Source organism: Nothobranchius furzeri, chromosome 15, assembly GCF_043380555.1.
Source record: "Nothobranchius furzeri strain GRZ-AD chromosome 15, NfurGRZ-RIMD1, whole genome shotgun sequence".
In the NCBI taxonomy this organism is placed as follows: Eukaryota; Metazoa; Chordata; class Actinopteri; order Cyprinodontiformes; family Nothobranchiidae; genus Nothobranchius; species Nothobranchius furzeri.
The window spans coordinates 49,228,002-49,255,290 of NC_091755.1; the positions used below are offsets into that span (position 1 = coordinate 49,228,002).

Sequence of the window (27,289 nt, forward strand, 5' to 3'; positions counted from 1 at the left end):
TGTCCTCAAACAAGAGACTCATTGACCACCAGCAGAAACAAGCTTCTTGTTGAGGATCATCTAAGTAAAAATGGTTAATTGTTTTTTTTATTACTTTGGGAAACTGAAATTGTCAAATTCTGTAAAGAAACTCAAAGAACTAGACTAGATACAGAGGTTTGACACATTTTGTAATTTTCTTAGATGTACTCTAGTAACTACATGGAATACAACACAAAGCGGTATCATTAAAGGGGCAAATGACTAACAAGTCAAATGTTCACGTTTTTTTTATTGGGAAACATAATGAAAGAGACAAAAAAGTCCCCAGAAATGATGTTTTAAAAACACAATTGTACAGGATTCTACAACATTTTTCATATATTACATTATTTATGATCATTTTTAATGAAACATTTTACTTTAACAATCAAATAGCTACTGGTTGTACATTCCATGTGAAATCTGATGAAATCCAGTCCTTTATACACTTAGTTGTTCAAACAGCTACTCCATTGTGATTTCCTTCAGGTGACGGATCAAACAAACATCTAAAACCATAAGAGTGATTGGTAATCCTGATTGGCATATGCAGTTACACCAGAATGCCACCAGATGGCGACTTTATTAGAAACGCAAACATTCATGATCCCAGGTTTTCAAGAATCTCCCTCTGATTCAGAGACATTTACAGAACTCATTTGCTCCAGAGGTCTGCTGGTCTCCAGCCATCAGACGAGCAGAGGATTGTCCAGAACGGCCACGCCGGCGGCGACGCCCCCATCGGAATGCTCAGAACTCTTGGTTCTCAGCAGATGACCCACACACTCGTTCATCAACAAGTCTTTTCCTTGCCTGTGTGGAAGCAACCAGAGACAAGCCTAGGAAATATTAGAGTGTTTTAGAAAAGCAGAGTTTTTGTGGACTATTGGGTAAAAACTCAATTAAAGCCATTATAATGAATCTACAGAACAAGCTAGGTCTTGAACGCAATCAGGGTCACGGAACACTCACACCTCCCCTTGGGTATCTTCCCTGAGACGCTTCTACCGGAACTGGAAACCCGCAATGTTGGGGAAAGGTCCAAACATCTGTAGTTGTCCGTAACTTCAAATGGTGTCTTTCTTCTTGGGACTCTGTTTTGTCCTAAAGTTGAAGTGGTAGCAGCCAGCTGGTTCACCTTCCCTGATTTTATTGAGTGGAAAACCTCTCACACCAGAGGTGTTCTGGTGCTAAATACGAGAGTGAGTGATGAGTGGAGGACCCAGGGAAGTGTGGCGGTTCGGCCAGACCAACAACCAGATGGTCCAATGGTTGCTTTCGTGTTATTAGCCCAGGTTTTTAGACAAATGCAAGAGAAACACTATAATAGTTTCTTTCCTTTTTTAAAATCTCTACAATGTTTATAGCTATGCTACATAAGAATGTTGTTAACAGGCATGAAAATTTTAAGCTAGTTTGTTATCCAGATTTGCCGTTGAAGCGACGTGTTGCTAGCCTGGAGAGCCATCCTCTGCAGATGTCTTTCATACTGGACAGTGCTAGGACCAATCAGAGCAACGGACATGTTGTATTCATCGCTATGGAAACCAGAAGAAGAAAATACGTCCTTCTTTCAAACTAAATGACCTAAGTACATTTATCTGCTCATGTTTAAAAGAAAAGCAGAAGTCTAAATTGTTCAAAGTTGATACCAAAGCCGTTTCAAATCAGTGCTGGTCCTCAGCCAACGCAAAGTATTTTTCTTTCATAGCTCAGGTGCTAAGCCCGCCCAACAAACGTAGAGCTCTGTGATTGGCAAGGCAGAAAACTGTTTACCTGCTGAGGCTACAACGAAGCGTGGCTAGACCGAACCGATTGCTTCTGCTAAGGTCGGTCTAGATCTCTACGCTGGCGTGTTGCACCAACAAATCCAAACGTACGCACAAATCTAAACACATTTCCCTTCTTGATTCTAGAAGTCATCTCTGCATGATCAAAAATCAAGTCCAGCTGTAGGGAACAAATAAAACCCTCATGGAAATGTAGAAAAGAGTATCAAAGGAACCATGTGTACCATTGGTGAGACTCTGGCTTCTTTAATCCTTAACCCTCCCGCTGTCTTCATGGGTGACCTCACGAGGAAAGTTGACCATTGTGCAAGGTTGATGGTTTATCCCTTGAGGTTCACGTGGCGGGGTGAGGAGTGAGCACTACCTCACCCCGCCACGTGGACCTCAAGGGATAAACCATCAACCCTGCACAATGGTCAACTTTCCTTACGGGGTCACACCCATTAGGACAGTGGGAGGGTTAAAAAAGGGTAAAATAGCAGAATTTTTTTACATGTTCTTGTAATATTTCAAAGCAATCTTGGTCAACAATTCTTCAGTCGTTTGGAAAGTTTTTTAATGTTTTATTTTTGTATGTTTTTATTTGAATAGTTCTCTAATGATTCCCAGTCCGTTTAACCGAGCAGGACGCCAGTGGTGTTCACCTACCGTACATACGCTCCAAACACCCCCAGCTCGCTGACGCAGCTGCTGACTGCGAGCGGAGCGTCTCGTCTCAGTAGGTAGTTTTGTACGGGAGCTGGGTTAATTTTGTCCATCAGGATATAAGCCATTCGCTCCGAACTGTCCTTCACCTTCTCCAGGACCTGGATGATCTCTGATCCATAGATGTTGTTACCTAAAGTATCAACATGAAAAGGTGTGATCGAATTAAAGCAGCAGAATTTAAGCTGCAGACAAATATTTATTCAGCTGCATTTGGAACATTTTCTTAAGACTTTCAAATCTAAAGGATACACACACTAGACCCACCCACAGGCAGGATGATGCTGCAAGTATGTGCAATTATTAAAAGATAAATAGTTAATAAAATTTTCCACTTTGCAAAAATGGTATGAGCTGACTGACGAGCTAACAGCTAGTATGAGCTGGCCCGCACACTTTTATATAAAATGCTGAATTTGTATCATTATTATTATTGTTATTATTATTATTGCAGCCATTTTAAAAAAGAAAAAAATATCATAGGTTTCTGCCAACATTTTATAAACATTTACATCATTTCATGCTTAATCTTGGACGAAAGGTGATGAAATTCCTGTAGGAAGTGTTCTAGCAGCTGCATATAAAACAGTGTCTGTATGGAAGTTTTGAGATTTGAGTTTTATGGTAAGAAAATCCTGTTTATTACCCACATATTAGCAGCCATCAGCAACAGTAAGTGTGCCACAATTAGCTAAAAATTTAAGTTCCACTTGAGGATTTCACACATAAAACAAGATTCTTCAATGACTTTCAAGGAGATGTTCTAAGGGTTTTCAGCACCGTACAGCAGGGATGAATTACACATACATGCTCAAAATGATAGCTTCGTTTCTTTGTGCCTTTAAAGTAAATCTTGGTGTTTTATAACTGATGTCAGGTCTAGTTCTTTATTAAAGGTGCAATATGTAAGAATTCTTCAGCGAAATAACCACTAAACTGTCTAATGTCTCAACCGTGTTGGAAGGAAGGTTACAACGCTCAGCCAGCTGGGGGGGTTGTCAGTTTTTTTGCTTCCGAAAATCCATCCTTTCATTAATCAATCAATCAATCAATCGATCGATCAACCAATCAATCAATCAATCAACAATCCATCCATCTATCAATCAATCAATCCATCCATCTATCAATCAATCAATCCATCCATCTTATCCGGAGTCGGGTCGCGGGGGCAGCAGCCTAAGTCGAGAGGCCCAGACTTCCCGCTCCCCAGTCACTTTGGCCAGCTCCTCTGGGAGAATCCCAAGGCGTTCCCAGGCCTCCTCCTGGTTGGACGTGCCCAGAAAACCTCACAAGGGAGGCGTCCAGGAGGCATCCTGACCAGATGCCCGAGCCACCTCAACTGGCTCCTCTTGATCCGAAAATAATAAATGAATAAAAGCAGGATGTAGTTTTTTTACACTCTAGAGTTTGTGAGGTTATCAAATTTGCAGCAAGCCAGTGCTACAGATTCAGCATTTGTAGTTGGACACCAGCAGGCAAAAAGCTCCAGAGTTGTTTCAAGAACCAAATCCAATAAACAGGAACAACCCACGCTAACGTTGAGCTAACAATGCTAATGTGAATAAGAGGCAAATAGTTAGCTTTAAAAAAATTTCAAGCTACGTTTTTGATTCCCAACAACTCAATATTACAGCGAAATGTGTGTGTGATGTGAATAATGGCCATTTCCTGTGTATGCGTACTGGTCTAAACCTGTAAACTCGCATAACTGTGAAACGTCAACGTTGCCCCAAGTACTGTTCCGATCCCAGGAACTCTTTTATGCAAGTATACTCAGAGTTCCGGGATGTGTTCTTGCTCCCCCCACTGTATCGAGGATGCATTGGATGCATCCTTCAGTGGACTTGGACTGGCAAGGTATCCCATAATGCACTGCATCACAAACCGTTATTATCCAAACGGCAGATGAGGAAGCTCAAAACTGTAGTTTTATATCAGAAATACAAAAACAGAAACGTAAAGTTGTCTGTTATTAAATAATTGTGTGTAACCTGTGAAAGCTGCTGTGTGTATTTGCTTTGGTTGTTTTGCAGACTCTTCACAATCCCTCGAAATGCTAATTAGCAAACCCACTATCAAAATAAAAGCAGCGTTGCTTTAAATAGCTCTGTTTTGATGACAAATGAACATTTTTCTTCTTTTACAGCAGGAAATTTTATCAATTTTGATCAAAAGTGAACCAAATATTATCCACATAACATGTATTCATGGTATTATGATATTTAAGGGACAAACTAGACTTATTTTTACATCAGGTTGTTTTTTTTAACTGTAGCATTAAGCAGCACTTGTTGCCATGACGCAACAGACTACGGTTCTGGTCCAAATACCGTCCTCATCCTCCCATACTCAGTAGAACAAACTTTCTGCTGTTCTTGCCAAGATCGTACTCGTCAAGTACGCAAGAACGTACTAGCGTATTTGCGTATTGAGAAACGGCCAATCGTGACGTTTTAATTCCTTTAATGAGTCGCTCAGAACTATAACAGCAAACAATGCACCTCCTCTATTGCTGGAGACATATTACCGTAATAAGAGTAGTAAGAGCTCCCTACCGTAAACATCCAATAGTGCGTACAGCAGATAGGACAATGGGTGTTTATCAATGAAAAGGAACCTTGTCTTTGATGTGTTGGTCCCACCCCGGTTGCCTAGGAGATACGTCATCAGGAACCGCCAAGGCGTGTTCCAATCGTTCCAATGTTCATGTTCTACAGAGCGTTCTCCGTTTGTTAGCCGTTTAGCTAGCTGAGCAAGGATACATGGGAGGTGTCTTGTAGCCTAGCCTTGGTCAAAAATTTCCCAGAATACACCGCGGTATTTTCAAAAGGATGGCGGATCAGTAGCCAGCAGCAACTTCGGGGCAAATTTCAAGTTTAAAAGTAAGTCAGCTAATTTAAAATGTTTTTTCAGATCCAAAGAAGTTATCTGTGGTTGGTTAGTTGCTTAGAGTTGCAGCTTCGGTGGCTAGCGGGTAGTAACTCACTTAAATTTTTAATTTAATAAACATATACACAATTTAAAAAGTAAAAGGCTCATTATATATTCATATTGAAACAAATACATATAAAATATAACGTTGTCTCCCGTGTCGCGTGACATTACGTGATCGCTGTGGAAGCCGCGGTCACGTGATGCAAGTCTGTTCCAGCTAACCATTTTGTTTGACCAAGGAAGGACAGTGTCCTCGCAAGGCAAGGCGCCTTGACATTGAGAAACACCCAATGTATTTATCTACTCATCAACTTATTGTGCTTGACTTAATGCTTTAATGCTGCCTTTACACTTTGTACATTGCTTTAACCTCCTTATTATTGCTCTTCATGTTTTTAGTGTATTTCATGTTCAGCGCCTTGGGCTCCCGCAAAGGCAGTGGAAGGCGTTATATAAAGATTGATTGATTGATTGGATTGGTTGGTCTTCGTCCACTAGAACCTTCTGCCACTGATCCGTGACTGGCAACAGCCATGAAAGTGATCTAATTGCTTAAGAAAATAAGCTGCAGTTACCTAAAGGGTGTCATTCTTACAAATTGCACCTTTAAAGGACTTTTAAGGAATTCCAACATAAAAGAGGCATACTGCATGACGACTAGTACCTCCTCCCTCTCGCTGAGGTTTCAGAACAAAACGGTCTGGTTCTGCAAGAGCCATCGCTATGGTTCTGTCACCCTCTGGTCCCTGCAGACAGGAACAATGCAGAAACAAACCAGGAAGTTAAAAACCTTCTGTAACCACGCTGTGAACAGTTCAGTCCAGTGACGTTTCCGCTTACCATGTCTAGAGAGTAGAGGCCGGTGAAGGTCGCTCTGATCTGCTCCACGACCTGAGGCTGATCTGGGAAAAACCTCTCCAGAACTCCAGGTTTGGCCAGAACCTGCTGGACCTTCTTGGTTCCCACTAGATGAGAGACGATATCTGGACATTTGACAGCCATAGAGCGCTCCATCGTGAGGCGAGCTTCCCAGCACTGTGGTTCAGAAAATACAAACGTCAGCCTGACATTTGGGTTTAGATGTCGTCCCAAATGGCTTGTTCGGGTTTTCATCTCTACTGTTTCATGGCTGAGTGAAGAGAGCTTGTTTTGTTTGGGCTAGCATTCCTGATAAATCAGCGAGCACGCTGACCAGCAGAGCATGAGCGTAGTTTGTTCTTTTTTTAATGGGACACAGAGATCATGTGATCCCCCTATGCAAACATGAACAGAAGCATTTTCACCCCCTGTTGTCTGGTTCCTCTGAGCTGAACGAATAAATAAGTCAGTTCACAGCTTAAAGAGCAAGTCACCCCCAAATTAAATTTTTTTTCTGATAAACTATATAAATGCGTGTCTAATCGTGCCGCAGACACGTGTAGTCAATAGTTTTGCACTTTAGTGCATTTTAGTTAAAATTTTATTTTCTGCCTAAAACTGTCAGTGTTGTGCTGTTGTCAGGTAAAAACTCTGCACTGCAGTTGAATTTAAATCTGCCATCGCTATTGGCTAAGAGGTACCCTAGAACGTTAGCTGGTACCATATGATGTCACAATATCGTTGTAAGCTAGGGTTGTCATGGTGTGATAATTTAACCGCATGGTTATTGTGACCAAAATTATCACCGTTTTCGGTATTATCGCGGTATTTTTTTAAACGTGTTACATTTTCAGACAACTACATAAACCCTGTATATCAGGAAAATATTGTCCTCAGTTTGTGTCTAAATTTTGCCTAAAATTTGTTATTTTGTAATTATGTTGTTTATTTGTTTACATGTTTCCCTTTAGTCTTTAAAATACCAATATTTGCCCATAACTTCTTATTTTTTGTCTGTTTGATGGCAGCATTTTAAAAATATTAGATCAGATGATACTCAGTACTCAAGTAGCCTTCTAATCAGATACTTTTTTACCCTTACTTGAGTAATAAACCCTATATGAGGAAAATATCATCCTCGGTTTGTGTCCTTCCAGTGAGCTTTGCAGATGTGGGAAAATGTCATCAGGCAGTAATCATTGTTAAATTCATAATTATTCTCGGAGAGAGACCAATTCTTATTTGCCCCTGGGACCCGTAATGCGTCATTTCAACATGGGGGTGTCTGCGACACGGTTTATAAGCAGGTAGCGGCGCTGCGGCTGCTTTATATAGCGACTCGTTGCATTCTCCCTCAACCCAAATCCTCGGATCACGCATTTTAGCTAAAACGCTAACGTTAGCTTGCCTTGCGTTGACTGTAGAGTTGTGGGTGATGGTCACGCAGATGTGTCATGAGATTTGAAGCGTTGCTGCCTTTCACAGACACTTTTTCTGCACATGCTGCAAACAGGATAGCTGTTTTCTATCAACTGTCCCTCGGCATTCTTCAAATATCCAAAAAATGCCCGTACTTCCCACTTTGTCTTCTTTGAGGGATAAAAAATGTCCTGCGCACTGCCGTCTCCTCCTTTGGCCGTTATTTCAGCTTTAGCTTCAAGAAAGTTTTGGTTGTAAACAACAAAGTGCGCATGTGCCGCCGGCAACTTCAACAGATGATACGGTGACTGGTAAGGGTCACCGCGCCCACACCGCAGCCACGGTAATCCACCGAGATAATATATTTTTTAAAAAACAAGACGGTTATTATTATTGTCAACTTTTTCACCGGGTTTACCGCTACACCGGTTACCATGACAACCCTATTGTGAGCCTGTGTGTGTGTGTGTATTTGTTAGCAGCTCCGCCCTCTCGGTCTGCTAGGCAACATCATTTGTTGCATTTTCCAAACAGGAAGTGGGAGCGGAGTAAGAATCTGAAAGGTGGGTGACTTGCTCTTTAAGCAGCATTTTTGCTAATAGCAGCAAAAACAAGGAAGTTCCCATAGAAAACATTTTATACTTGTTCTTTCTGAAATATGATCAGTCACTCGGAGTGGCACCAAGAATATGAAAATGATCGTCAACCTCCATTAGCTGCAGAAAGAACGTATAGAAGTGGGGCAAAACAGCATTTAGTCAGCCTCCAGTGAGGCCTTTGTACCTCCACTACGAGAGACAAAGTGAGAAGATACATCTGATCAGGTGTGACTGGAGCAGAAAGAAAAGTTCCATTTGGATCAGTTACTAATCAGACTGTAAAAGTGCAGACCTGTTCAGAAAAGTAGTTCTGAGGCATGTAGCCGTTCCTGAAGTACACCACTGCGATCTCGTTGCCACCGCTGGAATCAGAATACAGTCAGTAAGCACCCACCCCATCCTGTTAGGAGGTTCACATAGCAAATTTAACACTAAAGACTAGCTAATTAATATGTGAACTGCAGGTCGGGACTCACACAAAGAGCCTCTTGTCCTGATCGAGGCGGATCGTCTTACAAATGTCGTCAAACCTTTTTCTGAATGTAGGAATGTTTCTGAAACACACGGGGAGGAGGGGTTAAAAGCGCAGGTCTTCTCACTGCTTACATCCATCTAAACCAGACCATGCTCTCTACGGACTCTTTATTTCCCTCAGAAAGCAGAAAGATTTAGATTAAAATACACAAATAGATTCTCTGAACCTCTTCCAGAGTTCCCTCTCAATGCAGCGCTGGTCAAAGACGTTCCTCTGGACTTCCTCCACGAAGAACATAACCACGGCTCTGGAATGACACCCAACACGGCTCAAAAAAACCAACCTTCTTTAACATTTAGAATTTGAGAATTTCTGCAGCAACCGGCTCTAAACTATTGCTGAACTGATGGAAGCGTTTCACTGTTGCGCTTCTGCTCTACCTCTCGGATCCGTAGAGCTCCCAGGCTTTTGCGATGGCCTTGGCCAAACCTGCTGCAGGGTTGTTGTCTAAGATGTGTTGACTCTCCTCCAGACGGTCGGCCATCTTCAGTACGCGCCTGTTGAGAAAGGTGGGAGGACGCGGTCTTTCACTTAGAAAATGTTGTTTTGAGTTCTCTCTTCATGAAAAGCCCAGTGTTCTTCTTTCAATACTCCAGTCACTCAAACTTTATTAGTATAGCACTATAGAGCTCCGGGAGTTGACGTCACTTCTCCTGGCATGCAACAGTTCAAATCGAAACGGTTTTCGCTTATGCAGCGACCACTTCATATCAGGTACTTAAACAAACGCTTCCTCAACTGTGTGTGGTATTTATTTTAAATGCTTTTATTACGATTCTTAGTGGGCTTCCTAAACGTATTTTGGCGGGGCTTTTTCTGTCTTATTACTCATAGCAACAAGTAAACGTCACGTAAAACGTTGCCTCGTGATTTCTGCGTGCTGCCGTTTACGTGTTTTATGATCACAGCAATTAACCGGCTAAGCTGTATTTAATTTTTAAGCAATGGTTGATCAAATGTCAGATCACACATAAAAAGCACTTTGGATTGCTATTATCTGTCTCACCGAGACAGATCTCAGACAGATCCTGAGACGCTCCTGCCTGACATATTTATTTTATTCACGGAAAAATCAGACTAGTGATTTCTCTTGGCGTTCAGTTTATACATTCAAACAGCACAGCACTCTATTTAAACTACTTACATGTAAATCTATGTTATTTGTCCATCCATCCATCCATTTTCATCCGCTTATCCGGAGTCAGGTTGCGGGGGCAGTAGCCTAAGTCGAGAGGCCCAGACTTCCCTCTCCCCAGCCACTTGGGCCAGCTCCTCCGGGGGAATCCCAAGGCGTTCCCTGGCCAGGTCCGGTAAGAAGTCCGCTCCGACAGCTTCTGCCGTTTTTAAAAAGTATCCCAGGGGCACGGTAAGGGTCGGAGATGTTTAGTCTATTTAATTTCTGACTATATAAAACGATTTCGTCGGTTTTAAAGTGTGAAGTAAACTCCGACGGAGTAAAATTCAAGCGGATCCCGTTCATTTTGTTTACCTTTGTTGCCTGCCAACATGGCATCTACTCTCTGAGAGTCACGTGACGTCCAGAGCTCTATAGCACTTGTCATACAAAAGAAAATGCAGCTTAAAGTGCTTTACAAATTAAAATGACCCCAAAAAACCCGTATTCCCATCTCTTCCCTACGAATATAAAAACAATTATGACAGTCACACCCCCCATCCCACAACCCATTTCCCAGGCACACACACACACACACACAACCTAAAAAACAGTCTAAGTAAACACTAGGCTGAGTCCAGATGGGTTAGGTAATGAATGACACACCATCAGGTGAGCCATCTGCCTCGGCAGTGGTTGATCGACGGCAGCAGCCGAGGCACCACCCCAGGGTGCCCAGGGAGGGGCGGAAACCCCCACCACCGCCTAAGAGCACTCCCCTAGGAGCGCCCAGGCCGCCACAGCCGACCACCACCCCAGAGGGACATGTCAGCCACGGAGACAGCCCTAACCCTCTCAGTGTCATGGGTGAAGGAGGCTCCGCTCACTTTGACAAAGGTCAAGTTACATGTAGTGTGTTCAAGTGTGTATCTTTTAAATTTTTATCACGGTAAACAGCCTGTACTTGTGTAGCGCCTTCTTAGGGTTCCTCACAACACAATCAGTCATTCACCCATCCACTCACACATTCCCACGCTGGTGGGGATGAGCTACGATGTAGCCACAGTCACCCTGCTGCCGAACACAGGGGCCACCGGTCCCTCTGACCACCACTAGCAGGCGAGGTAAGTTAGATGTCTTGCCCAAGGACACAACAGCAGCATTCTCTGGTCAGAGCCGGAATCAAACCCGCATTCTTCAGATTATCGGACAACCTTCTGAGCTTCTTAGGTGTGTTCTTGCTGTGTCGTGGTTCTAATTCCACGCTGTCGTTCTTTTCAAAACACAGAAACAGTTTTGTTTACCTGTTTTGTCGCTACGTTTCGCCGGCAGCTGCAGGCTTCTTCAGGCTGACGCTGATGGTGGCGCGACAAAACAGGTAAACAAAACTGTTTCTGTGTTTTGAAAAGAACGACAGCATGGTACCTTCTGAGCTACTGCTGCCTCCTAACATCCACTTCACCAGTGTTACTTTAAGCTGTGTCAGTTTCTGTGTTGTGTTAACGCTGACTTATTGCACTAGAGGTCAGAGATAAGTTGCAATTTGGATTGTCTGTCTGTGCTGTACATGTGCTAGAACTGACAATAAAGTAGCAGTGCACCTCTGCTGCCATGTTTCAAAAGCTCAGAAGGTCAGAAACATCTCACCTGTGCACATCGGGGGTACGTGAGGAGAGGCCTCCAAAGCTCGCAGCGATGGTGTTGATCTCGATTTGTTTTAGAGAAGGGGGCTGATCCCCTCTCTTGTCCAGCATGTAGTCAGACCGATTGAGCCCCAACACGATGGACTAAATAAACAAAGGCAAAAAAGAAAACCTCACTTTAATCTTGACCAAGGCTGAACCTTAAGTGGGAGTTGGGGCTGTGTGACCTGTTACCCAGAAAGAGTCACTCTGTTCTCCTCCGTTCTCTGATTTTGATCATGTCTCTCTTCAAGATCTTGATAAATTAATCAAGTCCATGAAACCCTCAGGTTCCCCACTGGATGTTCTCCCCCCAATACTGCTACTTGGGGTTCTATCAGTAGTGGGTCCTTTTATTCTGAATATTTCAAATTACAGTTTGTCATCTGGAGTGTTTCCAGAATCCTTTAAGAAGGCGGTCGTCCAACCGCTGTTGAAAAAACCTGGCCTGGATCGAAATGATTATGCAAGTTTCCGTCCAATCTCCAAAACTTCCTTTTTTATCTAAAGTTATTGAAAAAGTGGTACATGCTCAACTCTCACATCATTTACTGGAACATTCACTACTTGACCATTTTCAGTCTGCTTTTAGGCCAAATCATAGAACTGAGTCTGCACATATTCATGTATTAAATGACATTCTGACAGAAACTGATGCTGGTTCCTTTGTTCGGTTACTACTGCTAGACCTATCAGCGGCATTCGATACGGTTGACCATAACATTCTGCTAACCAGGCTGGAATCTTTTGCTGGAGTCACAGGGACCGCGCTAAACTGGTTTCACTCTTATCTGTCTGATAGAAGTTTCAGCATTCACATAGGTGATTGCTCTTCTCCTTTTGTCCCGCTCCCCTGGGGAGTTCCCCAGGGCTCTATTCTAGGTCCACTCCTCTTTTCTATATATATTCTTCCACTGGGAAACATCATTGCTAAACGGGGCTTACATTATCACATCTACGCTGATGACTGTCAAATTTATATGGCTTTAAATCGGTCAAGTTCCATTACTCAGCTCTCAGAATGTCTCGCAGAAATTAAAACCTGGCTAGCTTCCAATATCCCGAAGTTCAATGACAATAAAACTGAGGCCATTCTTTTCAAACCAAAACATAATCTGCATACTTCTGCTGCCTTTGATTTCTCCCCCCTCAACCTTAATTCCTGTGTGACCAGCCTTGGGGTTAAACTAGATGCTGATTTGTCAGTGAGTGCACATGTTAATGCCACTGTTCGATCCTGCTTCTTCCAGCTAAGTTGCCTTACCCGACTAAAGCCCATTCTTAAGAGGCCACACTTAGAATCTGTTATTCATGCATTTATCACTTCCAGACTCGACTTTTCCAACTCAGTCCTTATCGGTGCAAATGTATCTGTCCTCAATCGTCTGCAGAAAGTCCAGAAAGCCGCAGCAAGATTTCTTTCCAATACAAATAGACGTTGTCACATCACTCCCATTCCGGTTGATCTACACTGGATTCCTGTGCACTTTCGAATACAATACAAAGTTCTAACTTTTGCCTACAAAGCCCTGAATGGTCTAGCCCCGCCCCCTTATACTTGTCAGAGTTGCTCTAACCCCCCCCCCCCCCCCCCCCGGTCACTAAGGTCTGCTGCTCAAAGTCCCTAAAATGAAACATTAAGCTCGTGGGGAGCGTGCATTCGCCTTTGCTGCTGCCAGACTCCGGAACGCACTCCCTCTGGTGGTACGCCAGGCTTCCTCACTGGCACAGTTTAAATCCAGCCTAAAGCCACATTTCTTTAATTTAGCTTTTGGTCAATGATCGGTCTTTTATGCTGTTCCTCTGTTCCGTTTTTTGTAACTTCTGCTTTTACTGACTTCTGTTTTTATTGGCCGTTTTAACTTTTAACATCTTTGGTGTGTTCTTGTTGTGTTTAGTTTCAAATTCCATCCTTCAGTTATTTTGTTTTAACTTTTGTTTTGATTTTAGGTGTTTCTATTTTATGACAGTTTTTAAATTGTGTTTTATGTATATGTATGTGAATTTGAATGGCTTTTTAGGTTTAATTCTGCAGTGCTTTAGTCAGCTGACATGCTGTTTTTAAATGCGCTACATAAATAAAATTGGATTGGATTGATAAGGGTTCACAAGCACTTCTACAACAGCATTTGTGCCTTTTTAAACTTTAAGATGTTAAACCCAAACTGTGTGATTTCTGGCTTTATGTTGTTGTAAATGAGTTTTTCTGCACTTTGGGGCTTGTGGACTTACCAAAGATATTAATGGTAAAAAGGAAACCTATCCATAACCAGAAAAACACTGAACTCTCAGTTACAGCAGGTACATTGTTGCCCATTCTAGTGTCATTTCAAAGGATTCTCATTCATTGATATGCTGTTACTAGATAATGGGTAATAGATAGGGCTGCATGATATTGGGAAAACCTGCAATATTCGATAACAATGATTAATATCGCAATGACGATATTACTTGCGATAAATAAAAACTTAACTCAAGAACAAAAATAATAAAAAAAAGCAATCATAAAAATGAGAAAATGAACAGATGTGAGGAAATAAAAAAGAAAATGAACAAGAGAAGGCAATCAGTGGATCCCAGGAAAAGCTAAATCAACAGAAAGAGCAGAACAAAGCTAACTCAGGTGTTTGCTAACCATCAAAATTATGTGCTGGTGTCGGTACAGGATCTGCTCGGGTGCAAGATCAGCTCGGGGTCATTCGACTGCTGATGACGTCAAAGTAGTTGATTGACTGAACATGAATCTTACGGAAGTTAAGCCTGATTCATGCTTCTCCGTCTGCGTCAGTGCGGAGACATGCAATGTCCTTGCGGGCCTGCCGGAGAGCTCTGCAAGGACGGACGGAGTCGAGCTCTCTTTTCTAAACATCCGTCAGTTGAGACGGACAACGCAAGCTTGTGATTGGTCAGGACGCCGCTGTTATTTACAGCGCCGCCATTGCGCCCTCAAAAACATAAAGAGAGCCGAGGATAACTAGCAGCAGACACGGAGAAGCTTGAAGAATACCTCGCGAAAAAACTCTAAAAATATGAACGTTTAATTCCCCCTGACTGGAGGAGTGAAAAGATGCGCAGCAAGCGTTTCATTTGTGGACGGAAATGACAGGAAACGTGGGTTTGGAGGTGGCGAGCGCATGAAGAGGTGGAGGAGGATGAGAGACAAATTTGTCTGTGTTAAAAAGTCTCTTATATACAAAAAAACACAATATAAACACACTATCTTGGACCGATACACGACAGGATACCACAGAACAGCGCTACGCCCTCTGCTGTCCTGCCGGGCAATTGCTTTGCAACACTCTCCAGGAGACGGAGAAGTAGGAGAGCCAAACGCTTCCGTCAATCCGTGTGTGTCTGTCCCTTGCGGAGATGACTGAGAAGCATGATCCAGGTTTTACGTTGTTATCACGTTACGTTGGTCCAGGCAAATTTTTCTGTTGGAAAGATGGACAACTTTTACACAGAAATCCATCTTTACCTCTTTGAAAATACACTTTTAGCATAGAGATGCATGTATATTAGGGCTGAACGATAAATTTCATGGGCATTTAAATTGCGATGTGACAAAAGGAGATTTTCTAATTGCAAAGGCTGCTATTTGGCAGCGAGTGGTTAGCACAATGCTAATATACATGGAAAAACCCATAGGATTGCTAATGCTAATATCACCGATTACATTCTTACAAATTATGAATTAGAAATGTGCCAAATGATTACATTTGGAGTCAAATAGACAGTAAAACTACCATCAATCAAATAAGTACAGACAGCTATTTTAGTAAAGCCAGAAAACTTTTCACTTCAGAGTTTTGGCTAGCAGCTATGAGCGTAACTGAACTACGCATGGACAAGACGTCAAAAACTCTAAACACAAAATACTTCAATAAATGGGACACACTTCTTTCCTGCAAATACAATTTCACAGGTGTTGCTAATACCTATGATCCTTCAAGGGATGTGCTCAAAGAGGAGTTCAACATTATTAATACAATATAGTGTTTTATTTTACAAATACCATTATAAACACAAACTTACGTCGTAAGATATATTATTTTAATAACGAATCTGCTAAATTCTTTCCAACAGTATAAAGATATGTAGTGTATTTTGTCCGAGTGGGTTTGCCGTACTTTGACGTCATCTGCAGTCGAAGGACCCCGAGCCGATCTTGCACCCGAGCAGATCCTGTACCGACACCGTCCGCATCGGGGGCGGGCATCTAACCTATGAGAACACACCCAATTGGCCAAATGGGTGAAGAGCTCTATTTGATTTGTTAAAAAACATCATGCTTCCATTTGACTGACAGAATGTGTTATGTGTAGCAAACATTTGAGCTGACCATTCATAGCGATATTTTTCTGTTGTTTGCGATATGCATATTGTGCATGCTGATATCGCAATAACAATATATTTACGATATATTGTGCAGGCCTAGTAATAGAAATAATTTAATAAAAAAAACTCCTAAATATACATGATGTCACTGCCAGCTTAGCAGCTGACAGTGACATCATTACGACACATCAGGTGGGTTTTTTTTCCCAAAAGGAGACACAACTTCCCCTTGAAATGGAGACCACACTGTGTTTTTGTCTCCAACAGGCTGAATCCACACTCTTATGTAAGTGTTACCTTTATGTTGTGTGATTTTTTTTGTCTTTAAGTTTCCATATTACCACACTGTTTATATGCCCCATAATTGGCCAACGTGTGAAAACACTCCTGTTGATTAGCATCTTGGCAAGCAGAGGAAGGTATGCTAAGACTTTAATGATATTTTTTAGCTAGTGATTTGGGTGATGCTGTTGGCATGCATCAAGCAGAGAAAACATCATTTTTTTAATTAAAAAGTAATGCGTTACTTTTCCTGGTGATTAGTTACTTTGTAATATTTGAAACTCAGTTAAAATTTTGAATAAATAACTGGTAACTATAACTACTTCTAGGAAGAAGTAATTAGTAACTGTCACTAACTGGTTGAAGTAACTTGCACAATATCGATCGTAGAAACTAGAAAAAAAACTTTTCTTCTCTGAACAACCAAAGCTTTGACTCCACAGCAAGTAACTGATGTTAAAAAAAATAAAAACACACAGCAAATGATTATCATAAAAAATAAATAAAATGAAATCTTCAAGTCATGTAAACGTACCCGAGACCCTCCTTCGTTTAGGATTTGCTGGTGGATTTTGAACAATCTTGCAGAAAAGTCATCCACTTCAATGGTGCTAAAAACAGACTCCATTAATAAAAACCCACACTGTTTATGAGGCAAAGGTCACTACTAGATAACAGCACATGGGTGGTTTGGCTGGATCCTACCTGGCTAAGGCCTGTAGCAAAAATTCAGTGTCCTGAGATATTCTGTCCACCAGTGTGTTGTAGTGGGTTTGCACCGCAAGAGCTTGGAGGAATGCGGCTTTTGGGAAGGGCGACGGGAACAATGTAAACGGAGCGTAGGTCACCAACTGTGAATGAGAACACAAAAACAAATGTTATAACACATCCCTGAATGAGAACTAGCAAGGAATGAAGAAATACAACTTTTAATTGTAAACACTGGATTAAAACCGATTTATCTGAAATCCTGTATCCTTATGCACACGACTACACATAAATGAACACGCCCGTTTCCCCAGCAGTGGATTAACAGCTCATTCACACAGAAGTATGCCCATCCCTGCCGCCTGCAGCACACAATCAATTTAATCTGTGATAAAGAACAAATCCTGACTCTCATGTATTGTTAAGATTAGTACATCAGTATTATTCCTTTATTACAATCATGCCTGGTTAGGGTTAGCCAAAAAGAAGATATCTGGGCCACATTCTTTCATTAAATGCAGCTAAAATGCTTTGAAAAATGGCACCTCGGATGAGTTTGGGGTCTCTTTAGTCCTCATTAAAACACCCTGCAGGAGCGCCTCATCTCTTGCCACTTCAGCCAGCTGTTTGATCAGAGCAGCATTCATCATCACCTCATCTGGAATCCCCTGGGCCATTCTGGTTAAAAAACAACACAAATTAACCACTAAAAAAGTTAAGTCGGTAAAAAACTGCAAAAATCTCCAACAGAAGGTGTTAGTGAAATTTACTCTCAACTTCTTTGCTTGTTTATTTGACAACATGCTTGTTTAATCTAAATCTGGAATCAATGTTGTTTCCTTTCGATTAAATGTTAAGTGTTTTACCCGGAATGTATTTATTGTTGCACATTTTCATTGTTTACGGTTACGTAGCAGTAGTTCAATGAAACACCGAGTAGCAAAATTATAACAAAAAAGACGTCCGAAACTTTTTCACAAGTTAATGAAAATTCTGCGTTGAGTTATGCAGTAATAATCCGGCGACATCGGTTTATTAGCTTAACAACCTAGCAAGCGCTCGCGGATAATGCTAGGTCCAGCTCGAAATGTTTCACGTCACTATGAGGTTCCGAGTTGCGCCTCGAGTCTTCCACACGGCAACAGACATGAAAAAGGCAGGAGTCTAAATCAGGTGTGTTTGATTATTACTTCACAGCTTCCGCTTTGAAAGTGTCAGTCTATAAAATTGCACCGTACGTGTCACGTTGTTGTCCTACTAGCTAATAATGCTAACTGATGTGGAGTTTTGGAAGACACAACAGTGCTACATTTACTGAACCTCGAAACCGTCGCTTTCAACCCAAGTTAACTTTGAACTAATCGTGATGGGATACCTCATTCATTTAAATACCGTTGATAAAGATAAGTAAAGGTATGTTGTTTAATGTTATATCTAAATAATGCGGGCAAATAATACGTTACCTTGTTGCAATTGAGAGCTTAGATTGTTTCTTCTTGCTCTAATGTAACTTTAGGGACCACTCAAACGCAGCCATTGTGCCAGAGCTGTAGTTTATGCTCCCAAAGCGAGTAACAGCTGATTGGTTACTGTAAAACAGATCTACCAATCGGGAGTATCGACGTCACAAAACTGTCTAAAATCATCTGTGTAGTGATGAAAAGTTCGGCGCTTTTCAAAGATTCGGATCTTTCTAGCTCGGTCGGCTCTCACAGAAGAACTGGTTATTATGACACAAATGGGAGACGTCATTTGAACCTAATTTATGATTATTATGATGACCTAATTATGAATTAAATAAAGTAAAGAAACTTGAATTAAATTCACCTCACACACACCTTATTTATCTAAACAATACATCTTTGGAATCAGTTCTTCCCATTCACCAAAAAGATTAGGCTCTTCCAGAGTACTCGGTCACTAATGACACATCCATCCTGTAGATTTTATGCTGACTAAGATGAAACTGCACTTTATAAAGTACGATTGTGTGTGTGTGTGTGTGTGTGTGTGTGTGTGTGTGTGTGTGTGTGTGTGTGTGGTACATCATTCTAAGAATAATTTAAGTAAGCTTTAGCTATAGACTGACTAATTAATACAAATATCAGATATAAATATGCATCATTATTTAATTTTGAAATATTAATAAATAAGTAAACAAGAACAGAACAAGGAGGAAAGCCATGTCATGGTGCTAATAGTCTTACAAAACAAGGACAAATAAAATACAAAATGCATCTCTTCATATAAACCACTTTACAAGAATGTAAGACTTGAGTAAAAAGTAAAAAAAAATGGGGCTAAAAAATGGGATAAAGAGGCGGGTGTCTTCTTAGTAATGCATTGCATAATATGGTTGATAATACTTTATTTAATAGTTTAGTAATGCTTAATGCACTAAGTAATGTTAATACAGGGGCCCTTATTGCCGAGTTTTACCCTGTAAAAAAGCAAATGTTTGGAAATATAATTTCTATTTTCGTACCAACATCAATGTACCATTACAAAGTGTGGCATTTATTAAAGATATTAACAGCAGAAACATGAATGACCGTGTTTGTTAGCTTTCTCCACACCAGCAGAGGGAGGTAAAGCTTTATTTATCCACCCATAATTCTCCTCCTTCATGCTTCCTCCTTCTGAAAGTGTCTAAATACGAACTCCCAGGCCTCCTAAGCTGATCAGTAGCTTTCTGTCAAATCCCCTGATTCAGCACAAAAATAAGGAGACAAGTACTGGAGCGCATTGAGACGCTGGGACCATCTAAGTTGACTAAGAGTCTCTGAGCCGTAGCGGTGTGATTTTTCTGTGTTTTGTGAGCGTTTATAGATGGCGAGTGGACAGATGTCGAGGGCCGAGGCGTTGGAATGCAAAGGCTTCAGGCACGCGTGCCACGTGATGCTCTACTCTGACACAGAGTCTCAGCTGTTTGGCAAAACTCCCATCAAGCACATTGTGCTGGTGAGCACCGTTTTTGTTTCTACACACACACACAGCCACACACACACACATCAACAGTAAAGGAGTGGTTCTGCAGATGGTGACTACAGACTACTTCTCAGTTCCTATGATGTCTGGCTGGTGTTTTGGTCCCTTTTGAATGCTGGTGGTGCTTTCACTAGTGGCAGCATGAGACAGAGTCTATGACCCACATTAGTAGCTCAGGTAGTGCAGCTCATCCGGGATGGTACATCCATGTGAGCTGTGGAAATAAGGTTTGCTGTGTCTGTCAGCGTAGTGTCCAGAGCGTGGAGGCACCACCAGGAGGCAGGCAAGTACATCAGGAGACATGGAGGAGGCTGTTGGAGGGCAACAACCCAGCAGCAGGACCGCTACTTCCGCCTTTATGCTAGCAGGAACAAGAGGATCTCTGCCAGAGCCCTGCAAAATGACCTCCAGCAGGCCACAAGTGTGCAATAGTTTGCTCAAATGGTCACAAACAGACTCCATAAGGGTGGTATGAGGGCCTGGCGTCCATAGGTGCGTGTTGTGCTTACAGCCCAACACCATCAAGATGTTTGGCAATTGCCAGAGAACACCAAGATTAGCAAATTCGCTACTGGTGCCCTGTGCTCTTCACAGATGATAGCAGGTTCACACTGATGACATGTGGCAGGTGTGTCAGAGTCTGGAGACACCGTGGAGACTCTTCTGGTGCTGGCAACATCCTTCAGCATGACTGGTTTGGCAGTAGGTCAGTAATGGCGCGAGGTGGCACATCCCTCCGTGTGCTTTGCAGTGGTAGCCTTAGGTACCGAGATGAGATCCTCAATCAATCAATCAATCAATCAATCAATCAGATTTTGTTCATAAAGCGCTTTTCAAGCAAAGTGCTACTCAAAGTGTTTTACAAAAAGACCCCAAATTCCCATAACAGTTTAAAAACATTAACCGACATATGCAAACACACACACACACACACACACACACACACACACACACACACACACACACACACACACACACACACACACACACACACACACACACACACACACACACACACACACACACACACACACACCAGTAAAAATGTATATTCGGCTGAGTCCAGATGAGCCAAGTAAGGTAAGGCAAGGAAACGCCATCAGAGGAGCCATCTGCCCCGGCAGCATCAGGTCTTCCACACTAAGTCAGGGTGATCAGAGGAGGGGGAGCATGGACCCCCACCTCCACTTAAACACTACCTGTAGAACGCTCAGGAAGCAACAGTCGACCACCGCCCCCGGGGCGGAGGGCCCCTACAGAGAAAACAGTGGATTAAAATGAGTAAAAATATGAAAATAAAAGAGCTGTAATAAATAAAATCATACAGACACTAAAATAATAATATTAAATAATGAAACTGTGCTAAAATATAATCATATAAAACATGCAAAGCCAGCAATAAAATAAAAATCATGTAAAACGGGAAATAAAACTATAGTAAATAATTAGGTAGAAGCTAACCTAAACAGGTGGGTCTTGAGCCTGGACTTAAAAACTCAGCCCTTGTGAGACCGTGTGCTGGTGTGGTTGGTCCTGGGCTCCTTCTAATGCTAGACATCATGTGGCTGGCTTGCATCGGCACTTCCTGTGGGACGAAGGCATTGATGCTATGGACTGGCCCGTTCCCCAGACCTGAATCTACTGAGCACATCTGGGACATCATGTCTCGCCTCATCCACCAACACCACGCTGCACCACAAACCGTCCAGGAGTTGATGGATGTTTGTCCAGGTCTGGGAGGAGATCCCCCAGAAGACCATCCACCACCTCATGAGGAGCATGCCCAGGCGTTGTCGGGAGGTCATACGGGCACATGGAGGCCACACTCACTGCTGGGCCTCAGTTAGACTTGTTTCGATCACATCACAGTTGGATCAGCCTGTAGTGTTTATTCAATCAGATCTAGGATGTCTCATTTTTGTGCTCCTTTACTTTTATTTTTTTGAGCAGTGAACCGTTACGATGTGGTGACTGAGTTACTGACTCTGTTACTTTTTGGAGACAGTAATTTGTAACTATAACTAGTTACTTTTTAAATGTTAAGTGCCCGATGTGATGCACAATCCTCATCTGCGCTGTTGTTTGCACGTGTCTGCAAGTCTGTGTGCGTCTCTGAGCGGACGCATCAGCATGTGAGTGTCTGACAACATCCGTCAACCCCCCCCCCCCCCCCCCCCCACAGATGCAGATGCGCTACGACGGTCTGTTGGGCTTCCCAGGCGGGTGAGTATACCTGCTGCTTCATCCTTCGTTACACCGCTATAGTTTGTTCATCTTTTCTTCTCCGGTGACCCTTGCGAAGAAATTCTTTTTAACACGGGTCAAACATTCACACGCTGAATAATCACATAGCAAAGGTGAAAATTTAGATTTAAGGAAGTGCCAGGCTCTTTTGTTTGAGGAAACCCTCATTTTTCTTTTAAAGATCATTTTATCATCCTGGACAAACCAATTAGTATTCTACGAAATATGAATCGTTTATGCCTTTCATACATGAATAACAGAACTGCCAGCATTGCTGGTGTGTCATTCACCAACACATCGAGATCATGCAACAGCGACACATTCAGAAACAAAAGAAAAACCTATCAGCACATTGGAAGATTGGTGAAAACTGGCGAGTACTCGGATCCAATTATCGGTATCGTATCGGTTTGGAAGAATGTGGTATCGTTGCATCCCTTTTTTCTTATTGAGGTCGCCAAGCAGAACTAGGATGACTGTTGAGTCATTTTTATGACATTTTCACACTCAATGCTAGTTGGTACCATTCACTAGGGCTGTCGCGGTTGAGGAATTCCCCCTGCAGTGAGTCAGGGCAGCTCAATATTGCGATATGCGATATTATTGCACCCCGTTTTTATTTATGTACTTAGCAAATTTGTTTGTTAATTACTAAACTCGTGGCAATATTTCCTTTGAAACATTGTGCTTACACATTTAAAAAATGTTAGAAAAAAATACATGGCCATTTTTAACACTTTATTGAATGCAGATCAAAGGGCAGTAACGGCATTCTCTGACTGAACTTAAAAACAACATTCAGGAGGTTTAACTTTGAAATGCAAATTTGGCTGCAACATCTAACAGAAATAAAAAAAAGTGCCCTATTATCTCCTCGATCAGCGCGGACTTTACCTCTCAGCATGCGCTGTCGCGAGATTTAATCAAGTGCGGTAATTGTGGTGGCACGTCATGCAGCGCGGTGGGTTTCTTAATATCGCGATATATTGTTCTTGCGATTATTGCGACAGCCCTACCATTCACTTACATTATCTTATGCTATGCTAAAGCTAAAGGGACAGCAGTGGCTCAGGAGGTTGTCCAGCAATTGGAGGGTTGTAGGATTGATCCCGGTTCCCAGCAGATAACGCTGCTGTTGTGTCCTTGGGCCAGACACTTAACCCACATTGCCTGCTGGCGGTGGTCGGAGGGACCGGTGACGCCTGTACTCAGCATTCTTGCCTCTGAGTGTGCCCTTGAGCAGCTGTGGCAGCATTGTAGCTCATCACCACTAGGGTGCAAATGTGTGTGTGCATGGATGAATGACTGGTTGTGTTGTAAAGGGCTTTGGGGGGTTGCCGGACTCTAGAAAGCACCATATCAAATACAGGCCATTTACCATATAGCTAAAGAAGTACCACGGGACTGGTTACTAGTTTTTATCTGACTCTGGGGAATATGGCAACAGACAAAACTCCACTTAGGAGTGGAACATCCCTTTAACCTCTCCATGGTGAGTTTTATAACACTCACTGTAATCCTAACAAATCACCATATTAACATCATCAGAATCCACAGAAATCTCATTTAGCTTAAGATTCTCCCCAATATTCAACCCTGGAGTTTAAAGGTTCCTTTAACTGTGAAGGAACCTTGGGAGAGCATTAAGGCTGGCTGTGTTTGGTGCCTCTGTGCCCTGATGCTGACCTCTGTCACCCTGTCTACATGTCAGACTTGTTAACCCATCAGAGGAGACTCTGGAGGCGGGGCTTACCAGGGAGCTGCTGGAGGAGGTGGGCTTGGCCGTGCCGATAAGAGAGGAAGACCTTGTGGAAACTTGCATCGCCCCCCCTCACCCAGGCTTTAACCCACGTCTCATCCTCCACTTTTACGTGAAGAAGATGGAGGAGGAGCAGATCAGGGAGTTGGAGAAAGCAGCCACAACCACGGCAGTGGATCACGGGCTGGAGGTAACCGCAGCGGTCAGCCGTTTGTCCAGATCTACGGTTCTGCACAGCTTCACCTGCCTTCTCTTCTCAGGCGATGGGAATGGTCCGAGTTCCTCTCTACACCACCAAAAGTGGAGGAGGCCTTCCGAATTTTCTCTCGCAGTCCTTCATAGGAAACGCTCGCACACAGCTGGTCACCTCTCTGCGGCGCCTCCACCTGGTCTCCCCCGGGGAGCTACAGAGAGCTCTCCAGAACTCTCTGAGGATGCACGCAGAGTCCGCCAGGAGCCTGAAGTCAGATGTGGCCCTGATGGAGGAGTAGGGGAGAACACACCTGCACCTGCAGCAGCATATCCTGGCCGTCCAATCACGCACTCATGCTTATTCAGAGAACCTTGCAGCCCTCTGAATGATTTGTATTAAAAAAAAGATCAAATTTGTGCAAAACAAATTATTTTTGCATGGTTTTAATAAAAGAAAATAAAAATTTTGGACGATGAGGACTTAAATCTTCTCCTGCTTTAGAGCTTCAGCTTCTTGACCACTTTCCAACTTCACATTTCTTCTGTATTTACGCTCATCTTTATCCTTTTCTTGATTTTAATTTAGTAACCGAAGCGTTATTGTAATAAATACGTTCATGTGAGGTCTTTGCACATCTTTTTACTAGAGAATAACAAAACAAACAAGCCTAAAATAGGAAGTTTCATGTAAGTAATAAAAAAAAAAACCCAGACGTGACACTAAAGATGCAGAGCTGCTTTTACCAAATATGGGGCTGCACAGACAGCTCTGTGGTCTCCTACATCTGCCAGGATCAAAGGGGAACCATCAGCACAAATCGGTTGCGTCTCTTTATTTATTTTCGTCTTTGTCTTTCCTCACGCTTCGCTTATGAAGTTGCATCTCAGCGGCACGGCTTGAATTCCAGGATTAATTACATCCATGACACTCTACAGCCTGCGGGCAAAGATCTGATTTTGTTTAAGTGTGCCCTCGGTGCACATAACACTCGTGCACCAGATGTTGGTAACCTCATTCCCAGGCAGTAGTGAGCTGGGGTAGAAACGGGATGCTGCTAAACATTTCTCATGCCTATTGTACTGAAGGAGCATTCTGTCCACCGCTTTTTGGTGTTTTTTTTTCCTTTTTGCACATGAGCCAACCCCATTTATCCGTATCTCTGCACGTGCAGGTTGAATAACACCGACCAATAGCACGACAGGTTTACTACAATGCATGCAGTGCAATAAATCCAGAAAAGATGCTCGCTCGCTCACCTCAGCTTCAGATTTTATAGAGACTATTGCGTTGCACAAGGACAGGTGGATCCATTAATCGTAAGCAGACCGGCTCGTCTGTGAGCAGAATTAGTGATGCTGCTAGAATTAATGTGAGAGTGAGGTACAGGTTAATCTGCTGCTGCTGACACGTGTGTTTAAAATATAAAAGGAGCACATCCTGTGCAACAGACAGGAAGCCCGGCAGACGGGCAGTACCACGCGCCGCTGTCTGCGGTCGCGTTCCTGTGATAATGTCAGTCGTTTCCTCACTGCCTCCTTGAAGATAACATTTGCATCTTGCAGGTGGTCGGGTGAGAAGAAAAGATGCTGTCGTGTGATTGTGTCGCGAGATAACACAAGGTCATCAGAAGCAGGTTCAGAGCAGAGAAGCTGGGATGGAGGAAGGGCAGCACCAGCGAGGGATGGATGGATGGAGGGGGAAGTGACTGGGAGCGAGGGATGCTGAGGGAGAAGGATGGTGTATTCATAGCAGCAGCGGTATTTATAGCCGCCCAGAGGAGAGGAGAGAGCGAGGAGGCGTGGCCTGTGCTGGGGCTTTCTCACTGCTTCGTATGGCAGGGAGGGAGGCGAGGGGAGGGATGGGGAGGAGAAACAGCTCTGGCTTGAGTGGAGAGACCGTTTGGCATACTTTGAAAGAGGGGGAGGGCTGTTTGTATGTGTGTGTGTGTGTGTATCTGAGAAATAAGAGTACTGAGCTGAGAGAAATCTGTCAGATTCAAACACACTGCTTCGTATGTGTGTGTGTGTGTGTGAGAGAGAGAGAGAGAGAGAGAGAGATACAAAGAACGGAGGATGAGAAGAGAGGAACTGAGGAACAGATAGGAGACAGGAGGACCGCAAAGTGAGGTATGTACAGCTGTCATGCTGCTCTTCCAATAACAACCTGTGTATGTGTGCATGTGTGTGTCTGCGCACGTGCGTTTACTCCTAGTGGAGAGCTTCAAATGGACACTTTATTCACTCTGGTGACAAATGTTCCCACAGACTGTTAACAGTATCAATTATGTAATGTGTGTGCAGCATTTTCAGGGTTGATATTCTCTGTGTGTGTGTGTGTGTGTGTGTGTGTGTGTGTGTGTGTGTGTGTGTTTATCCTGGGGTGTTTGAGGCCATTGTCTGAAGCCCTGACCATATGCTCCTATTTCCATCCAAAGCAAATACAACCCCACTCTCTGCTCTAGTTGTTCCTCCCAGCATCACCAGAGATGCTTTTACTGGATGCATAAACAAGCTGCTGCCATGCACGAGTGCAGCAGCCTTCCCGTGCAACATAAGCAGCTTGGGCTACTAAAGTGCATCTTTTAATGTTTTTCTTTTCTTCTAAAAATCATTTTAAGGTTAATTAAATCAAGGTCTAAATAAAATTTGCACGCTGAATCACAAAGAAGCCGCTGGGCGACAGCAAACCAACACAAAGGGTGAAAGCTGCCAGATTGCTGTCTCACTCTTATTTTTCTAGGGATGTGCAACATTTGTGCACTTCATGCATGTTTTGCTGCACATGCATGAAGTGCATGAAGCTCCTGCTGTGCAACTTGTTCTAAACTGCCCCACTTCCCTCATGTAGCGGTTTGCCTGGCGAGCTGATGCGGTGACTTCTGTGACACAACAGGAACTCAAGATGTCTCATTTTAGCTCCAGATTTCAGTCTGCCATCGTGTACGCGACATCTTCTACCGCCAGTGAAAGTCCTCGGTCACGTTTGTTTTAATCTTGAGATTAATTCTCATGTGTCTAGATGTAGATGTAGATCCGACAAAGAATTTGTCAGCTAATACTGGTAATGAAGTGGGATGAAAAGGAAGAGAAAAAGAGAACAATTATAGCATCAGTATCTCCA

The 27,289-nt window shown here is 42.8% G+C and overlaps 2 protein-coding genes across 8 annotated transcripts; one reads left to right on the plus strand and one right to left on the minus strand.

Moving 5' to 3' along the window:
• Nucleotides 1-251: 251 nt before the first annotated feature.
• Nucleotides 252-25,540, minus strand: gss (glutathione synthetase). Of its 5 annotated transcripts, none has more exons than XM_054746195.2 (13): nt 25,426-25,540; nt 17,531-17,663; nt 16,983-17,128; nt 16,813-16,888; nt 11,623-11,762; nt 9,242-9,358; nt 9,028-9,108; nt 8,803-8,880; nt 8,619-8,688; nt 6,291-6,485; nt 6,115-6,196; nt 2,460-2,649; nt 252-834 (listed from the first exon to the last, which is right to left on the minus strand). In XM_054746195.2, exons 2-13 carry the CDS (start codon nt 17,660-17,662, stop codon nt 711-713), a joined length of 1,431 nt encoding a protein of 476 aa, XP_054602170.2. In that variant the 5' UTR covers nt 17,663; nt 25,426-25,540; the 3' UTR covers nt 252-710. The 5 variants fall into 5 exon arrangements, with proteins under 5 accessions (XP_054602170.2, XP_015824118.3, XP_015824117.3 ...); XM_015968632.3 differs by lacking the exon at nt 25,426-25,540 and adding an exon at nt 18,449-18,571; XM_015968631.3 differs by lacking the exon at nt 25,426-25,540 and adding an exon at nt 18,176-18,261.
• zgc:103759 (U8 snoRNA-decapping enzyme) lies at nt 17,962-24,654 on the plus strand. Of its 3 annotated transcripts, none has more exons than XM_015968634.3 (5): nt 17,962-18,158; nt 19,815-19,946; nt 22,156-22,196; nt 23,929-24,166; nt 24,237-24,654. In XM_015968634.3, exons 1-5 carry the CDS (start codon nt 18,054-18,056, stop codon nt 24,465-24,467), a joined length of 747 nt encoding a protein of 248 aa, XP_015824120.1. In that variant the 5' UTR covers nt 17,962-18,053; the 3' UTR covers nt 24,468-24,654. The 3 variants fall into 3 exon arrangements, with proteins under 3 accessions (XP_015824120.1, XP_070401073.1, XP_054602171.1); XM_070544972.1 differs by having other exon boundaries at nt 18,042-18,158; nt 19,806-19,946; XM_054746196.2 differs by lacking the exon at nt 17,962-18,158 and adding an exon at nt 18,260-18,398.
• Nucleotides 25,541-27,289: the final 1,749 nt, after the last annotated feature.

What these genes read in the sequence shown, in the direction of transcription:
- gss (XM_054746195.2), bottom strand. Translation starts at nt 17,662, where the DNA reads ATGGCCCAGGGGATTCCAGATGAGGTGATGATGAATGCTGCTCTGATC. An exon ending in AGACCCCAAACTCATCCGAG is followed by an intron (nt 17,129 to 17,530) that starts GTGCCATTTTTC and finishes TCTCATTCACAG; the next exon opens with TTGGTGACCTACGCTCCGTT. An exon ending in GCCTCTACTCTCTAGACATG is followed by an intron (nt 6,197 to 6,290) that starts GTAAGCGGAAAC and finishes TCCTGTCTGCAG; the next exon opens with GGACCAGAGGGTGACAGAAC.
- zgc:103759 (XM_015968634.3), top strand. Translation starts at nt 18,054, where the DNA reads ATGCTAGGTCCAGCTCGAAATGTTTCACGTCACTATGAGGTTCCGAGT. An exon ending in CCATCAAGCACATTGTGCTG is followed by an intron (nt 19,947 to 22,155) that starts GTGAGCACCGTT and finishes CCCCCCCCACAG; the next exon opens with ATGCAGATGCGCTACGACGG. An exon ending in CTGTTGGGCTTCCCAGGCGG is followed by an intron (nt 22,197 to 23,928) that starts GTGAGTATACCT and finishes TCTACATGTCAG; the next exon opens with ACTTGTTAACCCATCAGAGG.